The 22358-nt window shown below is 37.6% G+C and overlaps 1 protein-coding gene across 2 annotated transcripts in view; it reads left to right on the plus strand.

The window, feature by feature from the left end:
* Bbox1 (gamma-butyrobetaine hydroxylase 1) overlaps nt 1-18560 on the plus strand; it is a 54472-nt gene extending 35912 nt beyond the window's left edge. For both annotated transcript variants that reach the window (XM_021149557.3, XM_021149550.3), the window contains exons 5-8: nt 8082-8187; nt 13504-13700; nt 15295-15461; nt 18057-18560. In XM_021149557.3, coding sequence (XP_021005216.1) covers nt 8082-8187; nt 13504-13700; nt 15295-15461; nt 18057-18217 — 631 coding nt within the window. In that variant the 3' untranslated portion in view covers nt 18218-18560. The remainder of the gene's footprint in view (nt 1-8081; nt 8188-13503; nt 13701-15294; nt 15462-18056) is intronic.
* The last annotated feature ends 3798 nt before the right edge of the window (nt 18561-22358 follow it).

Consider the following 22358-nt stretch of genomic DNA (forward strand, 5'->3'; position numbering starts at 1 on the left):
GCAGTTCTCTGCAATCAGTATTGTGAATCCTCACAAATCCAATAATACTCATTATCCCCATTTTGCAGGTACAAATCAGAGCCAAACAGAGTTACTTGCCTCAACATCCCACTCTGTTTTCTTTGCAGCACTTTAATTTGGGTTATAATGCTGCAATGTTGGACTGTCAAGTATGCTTTCTGGGGGGGGGGGGATAGCTCATTTGGTAACGTTGTTTCCAAACAAACATGAAGGCCTCAGTTTAGATCCCCAGAATCCACAAAAAAAAAAACAAAAACAAAAACAAAACAACAACAAAAAAAAAAACCTAAAGAAGAAAGTGTGCTCCTATAATCTTAGTATTGGGAAGGCAGAGGCACAAAGATGCCCTGAGGCTTGCTTGCTCACATATATATACTCAGAGAAACACACTGACACATACTCACACACAACACAAATTTGGAAAGAAGTTGGTACCACTTGGGATATTGCTATGATAGGCCTGACAATGCTTTTGTATGGAAGAATGTGGATTTGGAGGCACTAAATTTGGAAAGCTGTGGTATGTTTTAAGTGGAGCTTAATGGGCTATTCTAGTAGGAATATGGAAGACTTTGTAGCTGAAAGTGATATAACTGTGCAGAACTGACCCAAGAGGTTTCAGTAGAGAAGAATTTCAGTAGGTGGCCTTCAGACTGTTTTGTGGTATTTTGATGAAGAATGTGGCTGCTTTCTGCGCTTGTCTGAAGAATCTACCTGAGGTTAAGACAAAGAGATTTATATTAAATGCATTGACAAAGGAAGAAGTCTCAACAAAGCCCAGCAAAGACTTTACTCTCTGATTAAGTCTCATGAAGAGCATTTTGAACAAGCATAGCAAGCTGAGAAAGGAAAAATACAAAATATATGGTTTAAGTATTAAAGGGGTATCATCTATTCCCCATTACTGAGTTCTCTTGGTATAATATAACATAAAGTCACACAAAATAAGTGCACAGCTAAATTAATTGTTATCAAGCAAATGCTCTTCAATAAGGTCAATGTCAAAAAGTAGACAATTGCAGCCACCACAAACCCCAACCACATGTCCTAAGCAAAACCAAACTTTTAGGACCACAGTGTTTGCTTCTTTGCTGTCCCAGTTTAGTGCTGTCAGTCCTCGTGTGCTCTCCTGGAGTGTCTACTTACAGTCTCAATTTCCCAATTTGTTTGTTTGTTTTTATCTTTTTCATGTGCTGTCATTAGTTTGAGTAAACATAAATTTGCTGGTTAGCGAAAGTCTTTTGTCACTGGGCCTGTATTTATTTTGCCTGTCTGAAACCCAGCCTCTTGTAAATTTCTCAGGGAAGACCCACGGGAACAATATTCTCTGGATTCTTGAATGTTGACAGCAGCTTAAGACTTTTCCTTCTACTTGAAAATTGGCCTGGCTAAATAAAGAATTCTTGGTTCACATCATGTTTAACAAGTCAGGAGACTTTTATTGGTAATCAGATTTTATTTTCCTTATGAGTAATGTAATATCTCTACCTGGACAGTGAGGTTTTCTTGATGTCTGGTCATTTTTCATGTCATGTTTTGGTGTGGGTTGTTCTGAGGTCAGTTCTTCAATGAGCAGTTGCAAGCTTTCCTTTAAAATCACAAGGTTTTGTTTTGTTTTTTCCTTGAATTTTTTCCATTTGTTCTGTTCCTTTGTCTTGCATTTCTTCTTTTTGTATTTGTTATTAAAATCTTTTTTATTAGATATTTTCTTTATTTACATTTCAAATGTTATCCCCTTTCCTGGTTTCCCCTCCAAAAACCACCTATCCCATCTTCCCTCATCCTGCTCACCAACCCACCCACTCTCACTTCCTGGTCCTGGCATTCCCCCACACTGGGGCATAGAGCCTTCACAGAACCAAAGACCTCTCCTCCCACTGATGACCAAATAGGCCATTCTCTGCTACATATGCAGCTGGAGCCATGAGTCCCACCATGTGTTTTCTTTGGTTGGTGGTTTAGTCCCAAGGAGCTCTGGGGTTACTGGTTAGTTCATATTATTGTTCCTCCCGTGGGGCTGCAAACCCCTACAGCTTCTTGGGTACTTTCTCTAGACCCTGTGCTCAGTCCAATGGATGGCTATGAGCATCCACTTCTGTATTTGTCAGACATTAGCAGAACCTCTCAGGAGACAGCTATATCACGCTCCTGTCATCAAGCTCTTGGCATCCACAATAGTGTCTGGATTTGGTGGTTGTTTGTGGGATGGATCCCCAGGTGGGGCAGTCTCTGGATACTAATTCCTTCAGTCTCTGCTTCACACTTTGTCACTGTAACTCCTTCCACGGGTATTTTTGTTCACACTCCTAAGAAGGATCGAAGTATCCATCCACACTTTGTTCTTCCTTCTTCTTGAGTTTCATGTGTTTGGGGAATTGTATCTTTGGTATTCCAAGATTCTGGGCTAATATCCACTTATCAGTGACTGCATACCATGTGTGTTCCTTTGTGATTGGGTTACCTCACTCAGGATGATATCCTCCCGATCCCTTCATTTGCTTAAGAATTTCATAAATTCATTGTTTTTAATAGCTGCATAGTACTCCATTGTGTAAATGTACCACATTTTCTGTATCCATCCTTCTGTTGAGGGACATCTGGTTTCTTTCCAGCTTCTGACTATTACAAATAAGGCTGGGCTGCTGTGAACATAGTGGACATGTGTCCTTATTACATGTTGGTGAATCTTGTGGGTATATGCCCAGGAGTGATATTACTGGATCCTCAGGTAGTACTATGTCCAATCTTCTGAGGAACTGCCAGCCTGATTTCCAGAGTGGTTGTACCAGCTTGCAATCCCACCAGCAACAGAGGAGTATTCTTTGTCCATATCCTCGCCAGCATCTACTGTCACCTAAGTTTTTGATCTTAGCCAATCTGACTGGTGTGAGGTAGAATATCAGGGTTGTTTTGCTTTCATTTCCCTGATGACTAAGGATGTTGAACCTTTTTTAGGTGCTTCTCAGCCATTCAGTATTCCTCAGTTGAGAATTCTTTGTTTAGCCCTGTACTCCATTTTTAATAGGGTTATTTGGTTCTCTGGAGTCTGCCTTCATGAGTTCTTTGTATATATTGAATATTAGCCTTCTATCGAATTTATGATTGTTAAAGATCTTTACCCAATCTGTTGCTTGCCTTTTTCTCTTATTGACTGTATCCTTTGCCTTATAGAAGCTTTGCAATTTTATGATGTCCCATTTGTCGATTCTTGATCTTACAGCACAAGCCATTGGTGTTCTGTTCAGGAATTTTTCCACTGTGCCCATATCTTTGAGTCTAGTCCCCACTTTCTCTTCTATAAGTTTCAGTGTATCTGGTTTTATGTGGAGGTCCTTGAACCACTTAGACTGGAGCTTTGTACAAGGAGATAAGAATGTACTCATGGCTCCAGCTGCATATGCAGCAGAGGATGGCCTAGTGGGACATCAATGGAGAGAGAGTCCCTTTGTCCTATGAAGACTCTAGGACTCAGTGTGGGGGAATGCCAGGGCCAGGAAGTGGGAGTAGGTGGGTTGGTGAGCAGGGGTGGGGGGATGGGATGGTGGAGGGTGTATTTTGGAGGGAAAACCAAGAAAAGCTTTAACATTTGAAATGTAAATAAAGAAAACATCCAAGAAAGAAAAAAAGAATGGGTCGATTTGCATTCTTCTACTTGTTAAGCACCAGTGGAGCCAGCACCATTTGTTGAAAATGCTCTTTTTTCCACTGAATGGTTTTAGCTACTTTGTAAAGATCAAGTGACCATAAGTGTGTGGGTTCACTTCTGAGTCTTCAATTCTATTCCATTGATTTACCTGCCTGTCACTGTACCAATACCATGCCATTTTTATCACAATTTCTCTGTAGTATAGCTTGAGGTCAGGGATAGTGATTCCACCAGAAGTTCCTTTATTGTTGAGAATAGTTTTTTCTATCCTAGGTTTTTGTTATTACAGATGAATTTGCAAATTGCCCTTTCTATCTATGTGAAGAATTGAGTTGGAATTTTGATGGGGATTGCATTGAATCTGTAGATTGCTTTCAGCAGGATAACCATTTTGAGTATATTAATCCTGCATATCCATGAGCATGGAAGATCTTTCCATCTTCTGAGATCTTCTTCAATTTCTTTCTTTAGAGACTTGAAGTTCTTATCATACAGATCTTTCACTTCCTTAGTTAGAGTCACACCAAGTTATTTTATATTCTTTTCGACTATTGTGAAAGGTGTTTGAAAGACCCACAACGTGAGGACTCCCTCACGTTCTGACTCAGGAGAGGCGACACCCCAAAATCACCCACAAGAAACGATCTTGCTGCAACTGCAAGAGGATTTTTTATTCGAGAGCGTTCTCGGGCCCATGGTCATACACCACGCAGGGGTAGAGGACTATGGCGCCCCGAGTAGCTGTATAAGGGGGTATTTAAAGGAAGAAACCACAACTCAAGGAAGTGGGGAGGGCATTGTTGGAAAAATACCAAAGATACCAGTTAAGAGTCACAAGGAAGTGTAAAGTCACAGGAGTCACAGAGAATACCTGGTAATTGTTTTGGTTAACTCTCAGTTTCTAAGAGCCCCTAACAATAGCACATTTGCATGGCAGTTTCCGGTGTTGGTCAGGGTGACTTTCTTTGAATGAACACTCTTTGAACCCAGGAAGCAGGTAGGTGGAGGAAGGAATGTCGCTATCAAGGTATGATTAGCATACCTTGGAGCAATGAGTCACAAAGGTCACATTCCCAAGCCTCATCCTAAAGGCCTAGAATTTTGTTACTTCTTCAGTGTTGTTTCCCTAATTTCTTTCTCAGCCTGTTTATCCTTTGTGTACAGGAAGACCACGAATTTGTTTGAGTTAATTTTATATCTGGCCACTTTGTTGAAGTTGTTTATCAGCTTTATGAGTTCTCTGGTGGAATTTTGGGGGTCACTTAAGTATACTATCCTATCATCTGCAAATAGTGATATTTTTGCTTCTTCCTTTCCAATTTGTATCCTTTTGACCTCCTTTTGTTGTCTAATTGCTCTGGCTAAGACTTCAAGTACTATATTGAATAGGTAGATAGAGAGTGGGCAGCCTTGTCTAGTCCCTGATTTTAGTGGGATTGCTTCAAGTTTCTCTCCATTTAGTTTGATATTGGCTACTGGTTTCCTGTATATTGCTTTTACTGTTTAGGTATGGACTTTGAATTCCTGATCTTTCCAAGACTTTTATCATCTTTTTATTAAGATGTTAATTCTACCCAAACCAGTCTAAAGTCATGAAATATCCACCAAAATTACCCTTCTCTTTTACAAATGGAAAAACAATTTCAAGGGCTACAAATAAACAAAACTAATTTGTGATAATCACATTGGTGCTACTGGAATAAAAGTAGACAAATAAAGCAGAGAAATTATTGAGTTCAGAAATAAACCTGTTCTTTATAGCCAACTGACTATCAGAAAAGATATCAAAGACATTCAGTATGGAAATAGTTGTGTCTTCACTAAATGGAGCTGAGATAAATGAGCATCCACAGGTAAGGGAATGAAGTTGGATTCTCTAACTCAAATTCTGTACAACAACTATAACAACAACAAAAAATGAACTGGATCAATCAGTTAAAAATAAGCTATAAATCTTAACATCCTCAGATATCCTACTCAGGGTTTCTATTTCTGCACAAACATCATGACCAAGAAGCAAGTTGGGGAGGAAAGGGTTTATTCAGCTTACAAATTTCCACATTGCTGTTCATTAGTGAAAGAAGTCAGGACTGGAACTCAAGCAGGTCAGGAAGCAGGAGCTAATGCAGAGGCCATGGAGGGATGTTCTTTACTGGCTTGCTTCTCCTGGCTTGCTCATCCAGCATGCTCTCTTATAGAACCCAAGACTCCCAGCCCAGAGATGGTCCCACCCACAAGGGGCCTTTACCCCTTGATCACTAATTGAGAAAATGCCTTACAGCTGGATCTCGTGGAGGCATCTCCCCAACTGAAGCTCCTTTCTCTGTGATAACTCCAGCCTGTGTCAAGTTGACACCCAAAACCAGCCAGTACATTAGAAGAGAGCATATACGTAGATTTGAATGATCATGACTTGAGAAATGGGATTGTAGCTATTACAGCAAAATATGGGCAACAAAGAAAAGGTGGATAAATTGGATTTCACAAAAATTGAAAACCCATGAGCATCAAAAAACATTCATTCACATAGGGCTGGAGAGATGACTCATCAGTTAAGAACACTGGCTGCTCTTGCCAACGATCCATGTTCAGTTCCCAGCAAACACACTGGGAGGTTCTCAACCACCTGAAATTCCAGTTCTGTTACTGTTAATAACATCTCTTCCAGGGAACCTGATGCCCTCTTCTGACCCTGAAGACACTGCATACACATGGTGCACATAGTCTCAAATACATGCATCATACACATATACATAATAGAAACAAATCTTCCTAAAACTTATAAGAAAAAGCTCATAGAATACATGAAAGTTTTCACAAATCAGGTTAATCAATAATCTAGAATGCTAGCTATGTAATACACTATTATAACTCAACAAAAAAAATTATGTCAATCTAAAATAAGAGATTTGCATAGATGATTCTAAAAAGACACATAGGTGTCCAGCAAGTACATTGTGAGATACTCACTATAATTGATCATTAGGAAGGTACAAAGCAAAACCACAATAACACAACATTAGTGAGTAGACTATAATAACAGTTTTGAAAAATCAGGCATTGTGAAATGTAGGTGTAGGTGTGAGGGACTTGAAAATCTGAAACATTGCTAGTTAGAATTAAAATGATACATCTGTTATAGAAATAGTTTGTCCATTCCTCAAACAGTATAACACAGAACAATCATTTGATCTCCTATTGTACTTTTATGAATCCATTTTAAAAATTAGAAATAGATGCTCAAATAAATACATGTACACATATGTCCAGATCAGCACTATTTGTAACAGACAAAAAGTAGAAAGAGCCTAAATGGACAAACTACTGAAAAAGTAGAGAAATACACAGTTTTCTCTCCATTCAAACAGTGCAGAATTCAGACACCCGGCTCCACACAGTAGAATGTTATCAGCTGTAAAGGGAAGTGATATGAAAACATGTGCTTTAACACTGTGAATGAATCTTGAAAACATTATGCAGAGTGAAAAAAAGCCATGAACAAAAGGACAAACAATATACAATGTTATGTGTAGTAAATATTCAAAATAGGTAAACAAATAAGACAGAAAGCTGATCAGTGATTCTCAAAGATCTAGAAGAAAACAGAATGAGAAGAAACTGTAGATAAGAATTTTAAACTGCATTTCTAGTACTGTGATAACATATCATGACCAAAGCAACTTATAGAAGGAGAGGCTTATTCAAGCATACAGTTCTAGAGGGGTAAGAATTCACAATGACAGCATCAGCAGGTATGTGGGCAGGAGCTGGAAGGTGAGAGCTTGCACCTTCAACTGCAAGCATAAAGAGAAAATCTGCTAGTATAGTATGGCCTGAAGCTCTCACAGTCTACCTCAGTAATGTATTCCCTTTCATGAGGCCAAACCTCATAAACCTCCCCAAACAGTGTCACCTACTGGACACCAAGTGTTCTGACATCTCTGCCTATGGGGAACATTCTCATTCAAACCCCTACAAGGGTTTTGCTATGGATGAGCATGGTTTTAGAATAGCTCTACTCAGAGGTGCTGCTGCCATCTAGATGTCCTAAATGTCACTATCCTGTTCACTTAAAACTGGTCACTTTATATTGTATGAATCTTCTGCAGTAAATCAAATGGATTAAACTTTTTAAAAATGGCTCATAATCCCAATATGTACCTCTCTACCCATCCTGTGGGAGAGGCTAGCGTGTGTGTTATTCTTCGGTGTCTTGACAAGAGAAATACAGAAGTGCCAGTTCAGAAAGAGTCACTTAAGAGAAAGGTTAAGATTTTTCTGGCTGTTAGTCATTATGTTAATTATTTCATTAAATGGAAAGTTTCCATTTCCCCTCTCATAGCAAATGCATTGTAACACATTTCCTCTGGCTTAGCGTCAACCTTTTAAAACACATGTTTCTTGTATTTTGCAGACACACTTGGCAAGTGCAGGACAAGATTGATGCCAACAATGTGGCTTATACAACTGGGAAGCTCAGCTTCCACACTGACTACCCAGCCCTCCACCATCCACCTGGGGTAAGGTGAGCTTCAACACATTTTCCACAAGCCAGGCCAAGAAAAAAATGTTCTCCTGGGCCGAGTCTAGATTATATATCTGGATGTTATATTGCTGGATATGTCTTATGTCCATCTTCTTTTCTGAAACGCAATCTAAACTCACAAACTTCTTATGCCTAAGTTCTGAATGTCCTCACTTTTTAAAGGGAAAAGGACATTTTTCACTCATCTTTCTTCTTGGATATAACTATTGGAGCATTTTGCTTTGCCAAGACAAATTTTAAGACAGCAGTATATCTTGAGATTTTTCTGCACATATATCACTCCCACAAGAATTAAACAAGAACGAAATGTAGATAGTGTGCAGTCATATGGTGATCCCTTGTATCAGCAAATGAATTAAAAACTTTCCAAATTGGGTTTTTTGGAGCTGGCTCAATTGATAAAAATGTTTGCTGCACAAACATAAAGGCCTCTGTTCAGATACCTGTCACCCAGGTAAAAAGGCGTGTGTGTGTGTGTGTGTGTGTGTGTGTGTGTCTGTAAACACAGCTCTGGGAAGGCAGAAAAAAACTTCAGGGCATGCTAGCCAGCTGATGCAACTAATTGTTAAGCTCCAGGTTCAGTGCTAGACTCTGTTCCTAAAATAAGATGGACAGTAATTGAGGAAGTGTTGGCCTGTTGCTTACACACACACACACACACACACACACACACACACACACATCCCTCATCAATTTAACAGCTTAAAAGAAGAATCAGTATAGGAAGACCCGTGACATTTTGCCCCTTCCTCATCATGCATGCACATGGGTATGCACACACCTTCACACTCACATGCATGCATCAAACACACAAAGTTGAACTGATGGGCAGTACATGTGAAACGAAAAGCTTAACAAAATATTCCCAGAGGATGTCGCTCAATGGTAAGAGTGCTTGACCTGCACATATTAGGCTGTTCAAACCCTGGTAGTGATAAATAATAATAACGAATATTATTATCATAATAAACAGCTAGATACTCCGCACATGTGTTTTTATTATTTGAGCTGTGCTCAGCTAAGTGGTTATTGTTTTCAGTCATCTGGCTCTTGTCAGCTGCCAAGTTGGCTAGGAAACAGCTCACTTCAGATGGAGCTGAGATGGTTTGCCTCTGCTCCCCCTAGTTTATTATCTTCCAACAGGCTAGCCTTGTCTTTCTCACATGACAACTGGCAACATTTTCAGTGAGCAAGCCAAAGCATGTGTGAGTTCTTGGGACTAGGCCAGTAATCAGCATAAGGTCTCTTCAGTGATGTTTTATTTATCTAAGCAATTAATGAGGCTAGCCCAGACTGGGTAGATAAGAAAGTGGATTGCTCTCATGAAAAGCTGGAAAATGTATTTTAGGGATATCAGCATAAGAAACAGAATAACCATGCTCTTATTGGATGCTCTCTCCTATCACACCAACAAGATTACTTGCCAAAAAAGAAGCATTGTGCATAGCAATTTTACCCACGAGAATCTTGTCTTTCCCTCCTCATCTTTACAAATCATCATCTTCCTAAACCAAACACATTTTTACAAAATCATTATTTTCTTAAACCAAAAAACAGATAGTTAGAAAATTAAAGACAGTGTAGCCTTCAGTTTTTAACTAAAGTGAACTGAGCTGAAACAACCACATACAAATCCATATCTTCAGAGATGGATAAAAAGTTGGGCAATTCTTGACTTAATTAAGAATGAATGGGCCAAAATCAAAAGGAATTACTTTTGGCCATCATCTCAACTGAACGTGTTTTCCCTGTGCCCTGGTTCTTACCCATTGTTCTTGCCAAATTAAGTTAGCTAAGCTAGTCTAGTATCTGACTTCATATGTTTTAAATTATTATGTTGATTGTAAAACACCACATGATTTCTCTGAACCAAAGGATGATAGAGAAATGCCTCCTCTGATCGCCTTTTGGGGCAGGAGCTGGGGAAGGAAAGGAACAGTGAGGCTTATTCTGAATGTGGTACAGACACCAAAGCGCTCAACACTTTCTGTCTCCTAGCAGTTGCTTGGAGATGTCGAATGTAGAACAACTTACAAGAATGGATCTGGATAACTAAAAGTCCAACTTGAACTTTTAAGTTATGTTTTGCTTTTTGTGAATTTGTTTCTAAGTAAAAACTGAAATCATAAGGAAAAAAAGTGATTCAATGGTTTCTGAAATATACTTAAAATATAATAAAATGCTTGGCATCTTCTCAGTATTTTATGCTTTCTCAGAGTTTTCAGTTTTATGTGACTTCTCTTAGAAATCCTTTAGGGTAGACGAGCTTGATCGTATCTTGCTATCTTAGACAAGAACATGAAGCATAAGGTTTTCTATGACAACCACTAATGGATGAAAAACCTGGACTTGAACCTACATTTCTGCCTATATATTTAACACACCATGATGAGTCAGAACTGGGTGGAGTTCTAACTTCCATAATATGAAATGTGATAGGTTATTTATAGGTATTGTCATAATATAATTTACAAACTCTCCAAGGACAGTAACTGAACCTTACACTTCTTTATAGCTCAAAACTTAAGACATCTTGTGCATGATAGAAACACAAGCAATCTGCTCGAGAGAAGACATGAAGTGTGCAGTAAGCCAAAGGAGGCATCCAAAGCTAATGGCTTTGCATAGTTTTTAAATAACAAATTCCTGATTTGTTTTCATTCTAGCAGATAAACATACATATTCTATGTCATTGTGAATCTTCCATTTTGAGTTATGAAGAATCTTTTAATACCAAAGTTTGATCTTTTCTTTAACAAATAGAAAAGGTAAATGTTCTTTTCAGTATGTTTGAAATGATCTGGAAAATTACTTTCCTGGTAAGGGTTCAATTTGATCAGGATGAGAAGACACATCTTAAATGACACACAGATGTGGCTTTGCTCACTTTTTTTCTCTGGGCCAAAAGTCACATGCTTCCATAAGGAAATATTTAGAAAGGAATTTTTTTTATTCTGAATGATTTATGTGAAACAAAATTGGGTTTTATATATGACAGGAGTATATTTAGCTTTTGGATTAGTGGTGAAAATATTGTCAGACTCTATAATCTATTTTCTTTTATAAGCTTGTGTTAAAACATTCCTACACAAAAGGAGATATTGTTTGGCCTACTCATATATAAAAGATATCAACTGGCCTTTTTTAAACTAATATTTGAGTCGGTGGATCCATTATGGGAAAACTCAAAAGAATTTAACCACTGTGATTCTCTTGAGAACAAAATTGTGTTCTTATTGTATCTTTTGGAGCTCTGTAAACTTGTAGCTGAAATGGCTATTTCTCCTTTGTGTCGCCATGTTGCCTGGTCTCTCCTTGACCTGCTGAGATAACTTTTTAAAAATGCCTTGTTAAATTTACATACTTTTCAAGGTTAAAATGTTGCTCCATTTAAAGATTCCATCATTACGAATTTGCTTGAATTATCATCCAAGAATAGACCTTTAGCATCTGTAGACAAACACCTAAGACTGGATTTCTATGGTTGCTGTAAATGGATCCCCTGAAATGAGGGGGACTTTCTGTGTTTTGGATTTGTGACAAATGAGCCAAAGACTGAGTACCATATTTATCACATATTAACCGAATGTTGTTCTATACTTCTATACTTTGATACCTCTATACTTGAATGTCTCCATCTTCAAACTGAAGACAAGTTTACCGAAAGCTAAATACCATCATAAAATGTAATATATAGAAAATAATTATTTTATAACAGTTAATGCATAAAATCATAAGAATTGATATAAAACCCATGGCTCAGTGGATAAAACACCTACTAGGCATGTGTGAAGACCAGAGTTTGTATCCCCACATTGCATCTCTCCTGCAATTTCAGCACAGATAAAACATACACTATGTCCTCCAATCAACCTACTTTGTTAGCTTATTTGGCTAGCTCTAAGTTCAACCAAAAAATCCTGCATCAATAAATAAAGTGGACAGCAATGGAAAGAAACCATTAATGCTAACTTTAGGACTCTACAATATGTGCACATGTTCATATACACTCACATATGACATGGACCCACAGGCATGCAAACACATACATGTACACAACCATATGCAGACATGTGGAAAAAGAAATATGGAATATAATTTTAAATTAAATTCTCTTGCCACAATAACTATACTTCAAGTGTACAATGGCCATGTGGTACTGGTGATTACTATATTAGAAAGCCTTAAAAGCCACTGTTCTAGACCACCTATGGAGAAAACCAAGCAAAGCAAATATTTTTCTCACTAACACTAATATCTGCCCAAGTATGGCTATTTGGTTACATCTGTGAGACAATGATCTGAAATGTATTAGAATCAGCAAAAGCAAAGTTTTCCCAACAGAATGTCATTAGTTCCTTCAAACAGAAAACCAGGCTCTAAATTTAGGTCTTCAGGATCATCCAACCTAAACTCACTCACCAGAAGAAGTCACAGAAACAATTAACACCCTAGTCACAAAAACAAATTTTTTTGTTTTGTCTCTCAAATTGTAATATGTTCACCATGTTCTCTTAACACATGGAACAATTAATACTCTCCTCGTTTGATTTACCATTTCCTCCCATTGTCCCACCTTAATTCATTGCCTTTACATCTTCATGTGTGAACTGTCTCATTAGAGTGGCAAGTAGCTATGGCTTGGCATGTTCCCATCTTAAAATTAGTGTGCCTGTGCAACACCACGAGACTAATAGAGAAGGTATTTTTCAGTTTTGTCCATATTATCTCCAGAGTGAATGATCCTTATGCAAAACAACAAGTACAAGAATCCATCATCTGACATTTAAGACTGTTGGGGACAAAAGTCAGTTATCCTTCTTCCAGCCTGGCCTACCTCTCCCTCTGTAACCATCTGCTGTAGCCAAGATTTTATTATCCAGTAGACTACACATTTTTCAGACCTATCAGCTCAGTCACCTATTTGCATTCTCATCCTATTTAACATAACCCAAGTCTTATCCACAGTCCACTACCCATTTTAAACCTGTCTCTGTCATTGGCGTCCCTGGCTGCCGCAGCAGGCTGTGCTTCCTGTCTATAACTGCTGTGAATTGTGCCCTACTAGTGAGCATTATTCTTATGCCCATGTCTTCAACTGCAGTAGGCTTGACATATATCACACTGTTAAAAGCAACTTTTCATTGTTAATTCCCCTCAATACTGACATAAGAAAATAGGGTTTTTTTTTAAGTTTGTTGATTTTTAATTTCTATCTCTTAAATATTTAAGCTACTGATTTTTTTAAGTAGGTGCCATCATCTTTAACTCTTTCTCATTTCTCCTTCAGGTTCAGCTTCTGCACTGTATCAAGCAAACAGTCACAGGAGGTGACTCTGAAATTGTGGATGGGTTTAACATGTGCCAAAAGCTCAAGGAGAAGAACCCTCAGGCTTTCCATATTCTATCCTCTACCTTTGTGGATTTTACAGACATTGGAGTGGATTACTGCGATTTCTCTGTGCAATCTAAACACAAGATTATAGAGTGAGTAGTCTTATAAATTCACTGTCATTGGAACGACTGGCCTGAGGGTTAAACAGCAGAAATCTTTCATTATGTTCAAAGCTGTGACTTAATAAGGTGCTAGAAAAAAAAGAAAGTATGATTTTCCATTAAAAAAAAGTTTCTAACTGATATAAAATGTGTTCGCAATCAATGTTATTTTTTTGTAACTAAGAACTCACTTTTTAAGTATAAACTATGCCTTGTCATAATTGATATGATTATAGGCATTAGCGCTTCTACAGCTGGAAGTGACAATAGAACTGAAAATGACCCAGGAGTTACATCCTGCCAACCAGAAGCTCTTGTTTTTTCTTCATAACTTTGTCATTTTGGTTTGGTCTCATTTTAAAAGATACTTCTCACCAGCCCCAAGTTTTTCCAACATCCTTCATACTAGCAAGGATAGTGTTTGTTTTGCAAAAGTTGTGTCGCAGCTGGATGGCTCCCTGCCCAGACACGTCTCAGTCCATTCGTTATACCATAACTACAAGGACCATACTAGAAGATTGCACAGTACTACTTAGCCATAGCTGGATCCCCTGAGCATCTCTGGAGCAGAATCATTTTGGCCACATGGACTAAGAATGCAACATCTCTCATAGAGTTCTAAGTCAGCAGAAATCATAATTCATGTCCTACATAGACTACTTTATGGGTTTTTTTTTTCCTTAAACTTCATTGTGAGTACAGGACAAGAAACATCTTACTTTTTTTTTTTTTGACTGAGTTTCTTCTTGTTCTTAATTAGAATGCTTTCCTTTTTTCTTTTTGTTATTTACATACTCAATTAACTTCTCTCTGTGCCTCTCTCTTTCTCTGTCTCTCTCTCTCTCTCTCTATCAAGTCATAGGCTGACATATAATCTTCATTCCTTCAGTCAGCAAGTGTTTATTGGGGCTTAGTATTTGGGGTGCATCAAAGGAAAAAACAAAGAACCCTATACTTATAGAACTTATATTAGTAGAGTGGGGTGTTTAACTTTTTCCGTCAAATTATAATGAATGTTTAAAAAGAACATTGCATGTTCTAAAAGGAAGGCAAACTTGATGATAAAGGGGACCTGTTGCTCTGAAGACTTGCTGAGGATGAAACTTGCATTGTCAAGGTCCCTAAGTGAGAATTCAGCAAACCACTAACAGATATAATTTATGGGTAGAAATAGAAGATTTTCTACATAGGTTGGATGAGAAGGATGGAGAAAAAATAAGTTTCAGGAATAACTTTTAGATAAAAATAAATCTAAGTTGCTCTCTGAAAACTGTGAAGTTCACATTGTATTTACTCCTGAGATCCTCACGCCTCACCCTCTGACAAGCATGTACCATTGCACTTAGCATATCAAGAGTCTTAGTTATAACTTGATGGTTAAACTCAAACACTACTTTTTAAAAATGCTGTTTAGTATTTTAGCTTGCTATAAGTAGTCACGATATGCATGATGAGAATGTGCATCTAAAGCACGTAACCCTGTTATGTTTAATTTGTATGTTTTTATGTATGCTATATTTCAAACATATCTTCCAAAAGAAATTGATACTTATTAGATGTTAATTTTACCTCTTAAATAAAATAGGTTGGATGATAAAGGCCAAGTGGTTCGCATAAACTTCAACAATGCAACCAGAGATACAGTCTTCGATGTCCCCATCGAAAGAGTTCAGCCTTTCTACGCTGCTCTGAAAGAATTTGTTGACCTCATGAACAGCAAAGAGTACAAGTATACCTTCAAGATGAATCCAGGTCAGTGGATTAAAATGACATCCAGATTAGTACTACTACAGACTACTAATGAGCAGCTGATTTGCCCGAAAAGCAGGCTCTTGACAACTCTACTTCTCAGTTGCTGACTCCCCAGACTTAAAAATAGTCCTGTTTTCAAACTCTCATGGAAATCCTAGCACAGGAGATTTTAAGATCTTTCCATCTAAGAGTCATTCAAAGTGAGGCCAGATTAAGCCTGTGTTTAATATTAAAACTGTTTTGCATTTTCTGTCCTGGTAGCTTTTTGAAAACTCTTCTGTGCCACCTGTGTGATTTTCCTGATTTTGTTAACTAAAGTCACCCTGGCTCAAATCCAAGAAAGAATGCTATCTTTCCTTACACCAAATGTTGTATTATATGAAATTTTCGTGAGCACAACCTAGATTCTAACATGAAGATTGCCCACACTCATAAAAAGGCATCACTTCTCAAAATAGTGAAAATATAGAGTACAAATGAAATTAATTTTAAAATTCTCTCTTGCTAAACAAAATTATCTTTGTAACTCCCACTCCAAAATACATTAGTAGTGTTTATTGATATATCTTAACTAGCAAAAACAGTAATAACAAAAAAATCAGGACTGCCTATCCTAGTGACTTGAAGTGCATATGGAAGTATTAATATTTTTTTCTAGACAATTTCTGCTGATTAAAATATCACCAAACTTGTATCATTTTTTTCTTGTTATTTATTTTTCAATTCACAATAAAATTGTGAATGTTTATTGCTTATATGTTTTGAGATGTGTATATGTTACGGAATAGTGAAATTGAGTTAATTAAATATGTGCACTATTTAGCATATCTATTAGTTTTCACAAAGGGAACAAACACATAAGATCTCCTTTCTTAGTGACTACAGAGTATCTGTACTGACAATAGACACCATGTTGAAAACTAGATCTGATCATAAAGATTTGCATGTTATTTGCAAATAAAGAGAATTATTTGCATAACTTCTCTTTCTGTTGGTTTGGTGTATTTGAACATTAATTGCTTTATTTTTAAGATTTTATTTACCTTTTCATGTGTCTGTTTGTCTGATGCATTTCTGTATACTACACATTATATAATGCCCACAGCATCCCAAAAAGCACATGAAATATCTAGTGAGTGGAGTTACAGACAGCTGTGAGCCACACTGTGAGTGTTGGATATTGAGATCCTCTGGAAAAGCAATACTCTTAATTGCCAAGACATCTCTTAAGCCACCTGAACCTCTTCATCTCTTTCTCCTCTCTTCCCTTATTCTCTCCTCACTATATCATAAAGACTCATCTTTAGCTCCTGAACTTGGCTTCAGTAATATTTCTACCTCACTCACCAAGTAAATGGGGCTACAGACACACACACATCAAACCTAACTGAGTTGTTTTTAGAAATTTTATTTGAGATAATAAAGTGCATAGATAGAACTAGATAACTCTATAAAGCCTTTGGCATGCAGTCAAAGCAGATTTATTTTAGAAATAACACCATATAAAACAGAAATATCATGGGAAATATACATACAAAAAATAATAGGAGTTGGAATCCAAACTGGGTAAATGCCTTGATTTGAGTTTTCTCACAAATGAGGAGATGAAATGGTGCTTTGTTCTCAGTATTTCCTTTTTGAAAAAAAAAAAGTATATAAAATATGAAGGCTATCAGCCAAAAATTTCACTATCCTTACAGTTACTTAAAGCTCTTAAACTGGGACAGAATGTCTATTATTAATAAATTTGTAAAAATGGAACACAAGCCGGGCTGTGGTGGCACACACCTTTAATCCCAGCACTTGGGAGGCAGAGGCAGGCGGATTTCTGAGTTCAAGGCCAGCCTGGTCTACAGAGTGAGTTCCAGGACAGCCAGGACTATACAGAGAAACCCTGTCTCAAAAAACCAAAAACAAAACAAAACAAAAAATTAGAACACAAAAGCCTTACACAAAGAAAAATCTTTCACAGAGCCATGCCCATAAAACTCCATCAAACTATGAAGTGTAAGTGGTATGATGTATGTGGGGAACCATTACCTATGGATGTGTTCCGCAGATGACCCTGACAAGTTCCATGGAGAGCTACAACCCAATAGTCACACATGGCCTTAATAAAACTAAAGAGGTCACAAAATAATCAAAGGTTAAGAATTTAGGAAAGGAACTGGATATCATGGTGGTAGGTAGTGGTAAAGATGGGAAGGAGATGTGAGAAAGAAGGGGGGAGTGGAGAGGAGGGTAACTAGAATGTATTATCTACATGTAAAAACTGTCCAAGAACAAAATTAGTTTAAAAAGAAATTGTGTAGTTATGTTTACAAAAGAAAGCATTCTGGATTTTTTTTTTTTTTTTTTTTGCGTGTGTGAACTGAGTAATGGTGGCATCTTGCATATTGTACTTTCTTGTTATTTGGTTTCTTAGTGAATATAGTTCATTCTTATTCATTATTACTATGTTGGGCAACAGATTTGAACATGAAAATTTTGTTATTTGCAACCAAAGGCATAATTTCTACTTTGTAAATAGTAAGTTCTATTTATGTAAATCATATAAATACAAATTATTCATGTCAAAAAAATTCTCCTACTTAGGTGATGTGATTACCTTCGACAACTGGCGCTTGCTTCATGGACGTCGTAGCTATGAGGCAGGAACTGAGATATCCCGCCATCTGGAAGGAGCTTATGCTGACTGGGATGTAGTGATGTCAAGGCTTCGTATTCTGAGACAGAGAGTCATGAATGGGAACTGAATCTCCTGGCCTTAGACTTTAGTGCAAGTCCAGTGACTGAATGTTCCTATCTATAACCTGGTTATTCTCATATCATGATCAACATCATTCACATAATAATTTCTTTAAAACTAAACATGCAGCTTCTCTCATCAGGGTATTCTTCCCTGCAATCATATTCAATATCTCTTATTTAGTGTCATGGTAAGGGTTAGTCTCAAAGCATCCCTTCTATGGCATAAACTCTCTGACTTTACATTAGCAAGTATTACCAAAACCCCCTACAAATAGTTTTGTATATAACAAATCTTTCTGGCAAATGAAACTGTTTTATACATGAATAAAGCTTGTGTTTCAAATAAAAGATCTTAAAATATGTTCCTGCTCAGTTGCCTACGTGATCTCATTTCTCATGACCGCATGTCTTTAGCATGCTTGGAAAAGTGTTCATATTTTCGAAGATCTGTTTTATTTTTTTTTAATATTGCAGAATTTTGTTGCCCATCCTTAGAGAACTCATTTACTTGATAATCCCAACATTGTTTGTCATCCTTAAGTCATGACAGTAAACCCAAGTAAGCCAAATGAAGAGAAAAATCTAGTCCCTCTAAATTTGTCTTGGCTAGAGAAATGTTCCCACAGACTGCCAGTGTTGCCCTCACCTAAGGACACAACACTCCTCTTCATTCCTTGTCTTCAACTCATGAATTTTTAAAAGATACTGTCAGCCTACCTGAATAGACAAGATGTCTGCTTGCCTCTGGACAGTCTTACCAGCTGGTCTCATCTTTTTGCATGGCCACTCCCCTAGTGATAGAACTCAGATGTCAGAGCACAGCATGAAGTTGTAATCTGTTGAGCCTCCCATACGGATGAGAAAAGAAGCTTTGGAATTCCAATTTGCTGAGATTCTGATAGTGCCTACATATTTCATTTTGCAGACATTTGAATCTGTGTAAACTTTGTGTTTATAGAAATCTCTAAGTAACTTTATTTATTATGTAAAGGAGGGGATTTCATTGTGGCAACATCATCTTAATACATAGTTATCCGTATTTGCTTTCCTCTATGTCCCATCTGGACATTCGAGGTTCTTAGCACGGCACTAAATAAAAATGGAAAGAGTGATCACTTTTACCTCATTTCTGATTTTAAAGGGAAATCTGTCTTTCTCCATTAAGTATGATGTCAGTTATAGATTTGTCATATCTGGCCTTTAATATGGAGGGGTATTTTTCTTCTCCTCCTACTTCTTCCAACCTTTTATCATGAGGGAATTCATGGGCTTTTTCTAACTCTATTAAGATGACTGTGATTTCTGCCATAACTTATGTGTGTGATGTATTAACATTTATCAACTTGTATATGTTGAAAGCATCCTGTCATCCCCACAATAAAACCAACTTCACCCCCATGTATGATCTTTTTTTTAAAAGTTCTTTAATTAAGCTTAAAAATTATTAATAAGTTACATCTATGTTCACCAGGAAAATTAGTCTGTAGTATTTTTATTGTTTGGCTTATTTGTCTATTATTATCTGGTCTTGATATCAGGATAATACTGGCTTACCAAGAGTTTGTTAGCATGCCTTCCTTTTCTAATTTGTCTACCATCTAAGAAGTACTGGTATTTGCTTCTTTCAATGGTTTGATAGAATTCAGCAGAGCCTCCTCTAGCCCTAGACTCACCTTTATAGTGACACTTGTTATTACCGCTTCAACTTTTGACTTTCTGTGGATCCGTTTAAGGTCTTCTTGGTTTAATTTTGGTAAGTCAGATATGTCTTAGAAATCATCCATTTCTTTTAGACTTTCCAGGTATTTTTGGATTGCAAATTACCAGAGTTTTCACTAGGATCCTAAAATTCATATGGAAGCACAAAAGACCACGAATGTCTAACACAATGCTAAAGGTGTTGCAATATTTTATTTCATTGGAATCTATTTTAACATTTTTCTTGTCATCCCTATTTTTATTAGTTTGGGTCCCCAGTTCATCAGTTTCTACCCTGCTCTTTATTTTCTTTTTCTGGAATGTATTTGTGGATCTGTGTACATATAGATGCATGCATGTACCCTTGGAATCCAGAAGTTAGATACACTGGAGCTGGAGTTATAGGCACCTGTGAACCATATAACATGAGTACTGGAAACTGAACCAGGTTCTCTGAAAAAGTAGATTATGATATTAGCTACTGATCTATATTACAGCCCCTTTTCAATTTTTTTTTATTTTGAATTTGACTTCTCTTTCCCTTCCTAGAGCCATAAGGTGCATCATTACATTGTTAATTTTTTAAATGTGAGCACTTACATCTGTAACATTTTCTCTTAGGTCTTAGCTATATCTCAATGTTCTAATAAGTTATACTTTTTATTTGCTTCTAGAATTAGTTTATAATTTCTCCCCTTTAATTTCCTCAATGGTAAAATGGACAAAGTGCAGTTTAATCCTTGAGTATGTGTATAGCTTTTATAGATTTTCTTTTATTAGTTTCTAGTTTTGTTTTCCTATGATCTAATAAAATATGAGAAATTATTTAAATTATTTTGTATTTGTTAAGATCTGTGGCCTAAAAGATGTTATGTTTTAGAGGTCTGGATAATGTGTGCGCATAGAGAGAGAATAGGTGTGGCCCCTGAATCACAGGACAGCCTACAGTGCAATAGCTTTGCTATCAGAGATAGGCATGCATACAGAGCAGTCTTAGAATCCTACTCTATAAGGATATGTACAAAGTGCCTGTAAAATCATCTGAAGTACATGTGTTTAGTGACATCACAATGGCTGTCTGGACCATAAGTGGAATGGCTGATGGCAGTACTGATCATGGGACATGTCTGTGTGTAGGGGCATCAATAACATCTCCTCCTCTGGAGAGGTCTACAGAAGTGATTTACTGGTAAAAAGCTCCCGGCACTTTCTCCAGGGCAAGCCATACAGTAAACAGTGATGAACACTATAAACAGTAGGGGGCTATGCATGCAGTTTATGGGACTATTTAGATCCTAGTGCAGTAATCTCCTTTTTCCAGGCTACAAGTGACCATGATGGCACTCGACATGGCATGTGCAGATAGCCTCTGGCACTCTTGTTTATTTGGCCCATCTCCAAACCTCTGCTAAGTGAGCGTTCCAGAGGCCCTTTATCTGCAGTTCTCCCTTGTGAGTTTTTCTAAGTCTTTGAAAAGTCAAGAATACTGATATCTCCTACCCCATCTTCACTATCACATGACGGCAACACTGCTTTTTATTTACCTTTTATTAGGTATTTATTTCATTTACATTTCAAATGCTATCCCAAAATTCCCCGACACCCTCCCACACCCACTCCCCCACCCACCCACTCCCACTTCTTGGCCCTGGCGTTCCTCTGTACTGAGAGATATAAAGTTTGTGCGAACAATGTGCCTCTTTCCACTGATGGCCTACTAGGCCAACTTCTGCTACATATGCAGCTAGAGAAATGAGCTCTGGGGGAGTACTGGTTAGTTCATATTGTTGTTCCACCTATATGGTTGCAGACCCCCCAACACCTGGGGTACTTTCTCTAGCTCCTCCATTGGGGGCCCTGTGATCCATCTAATAGCTGACTGTTAGCATCCACTTCTGTGTTTGCTAGGCCCCAGCATAGTCTCACAAAAGACAACTATATCGGAGTCTATTCAGCAAAATCTTGCTAGTGTATGCAATGGTGTCAGCCTTTGGAGGCTGATTAGGGGATGGATCCCCGGGTATGGCAGTCTCTAGATGGTCCATCCTTTCATCTCAACTCCAAACTTCATCTCTGTAACTCCTTCCATGGGTGTTTTGTTCCCAATTCTAAGAAGGGGCAAAGTATCCACACTTTGGTCTTCATTCTTCTTGAGTTTAATGTGTTTGGCAAATTGCATCTTATATCTTGAGTATTCTAAGTTTCTGGACTAATATCCACTTATCAGTGAGTACATATCATGTGAGTTCTTTTGTGATTGGGTTACCTCACTCAGGATGATGCCCTCCAGGTCCAACCATTTGCCTAGGAATTTCATAAATTCATTCTTTTTAATAGCTGAGTAGTACTCCATGTGTAAATGTACCACATTTTCTGTATCCACTCTTCTGATGAGGGGCATCTGGGTTCTTTTCAGCTTCTGGCTATTATAAATAAAGCTGCTATGAA

Source organism: Mus caroli, unplaced genomic scaffold (genome assembly GCF_978045245.1).
Source record: "Mus caroli unplaced genomic scaffold, Mus_caroli_1 scaffold_2, whole genome shotgun sequence".
NCBI lineage: Eukaryota > Metazoa > Chordata > Mammalia > Rodentia > Muridae > Mus > Mus caroli.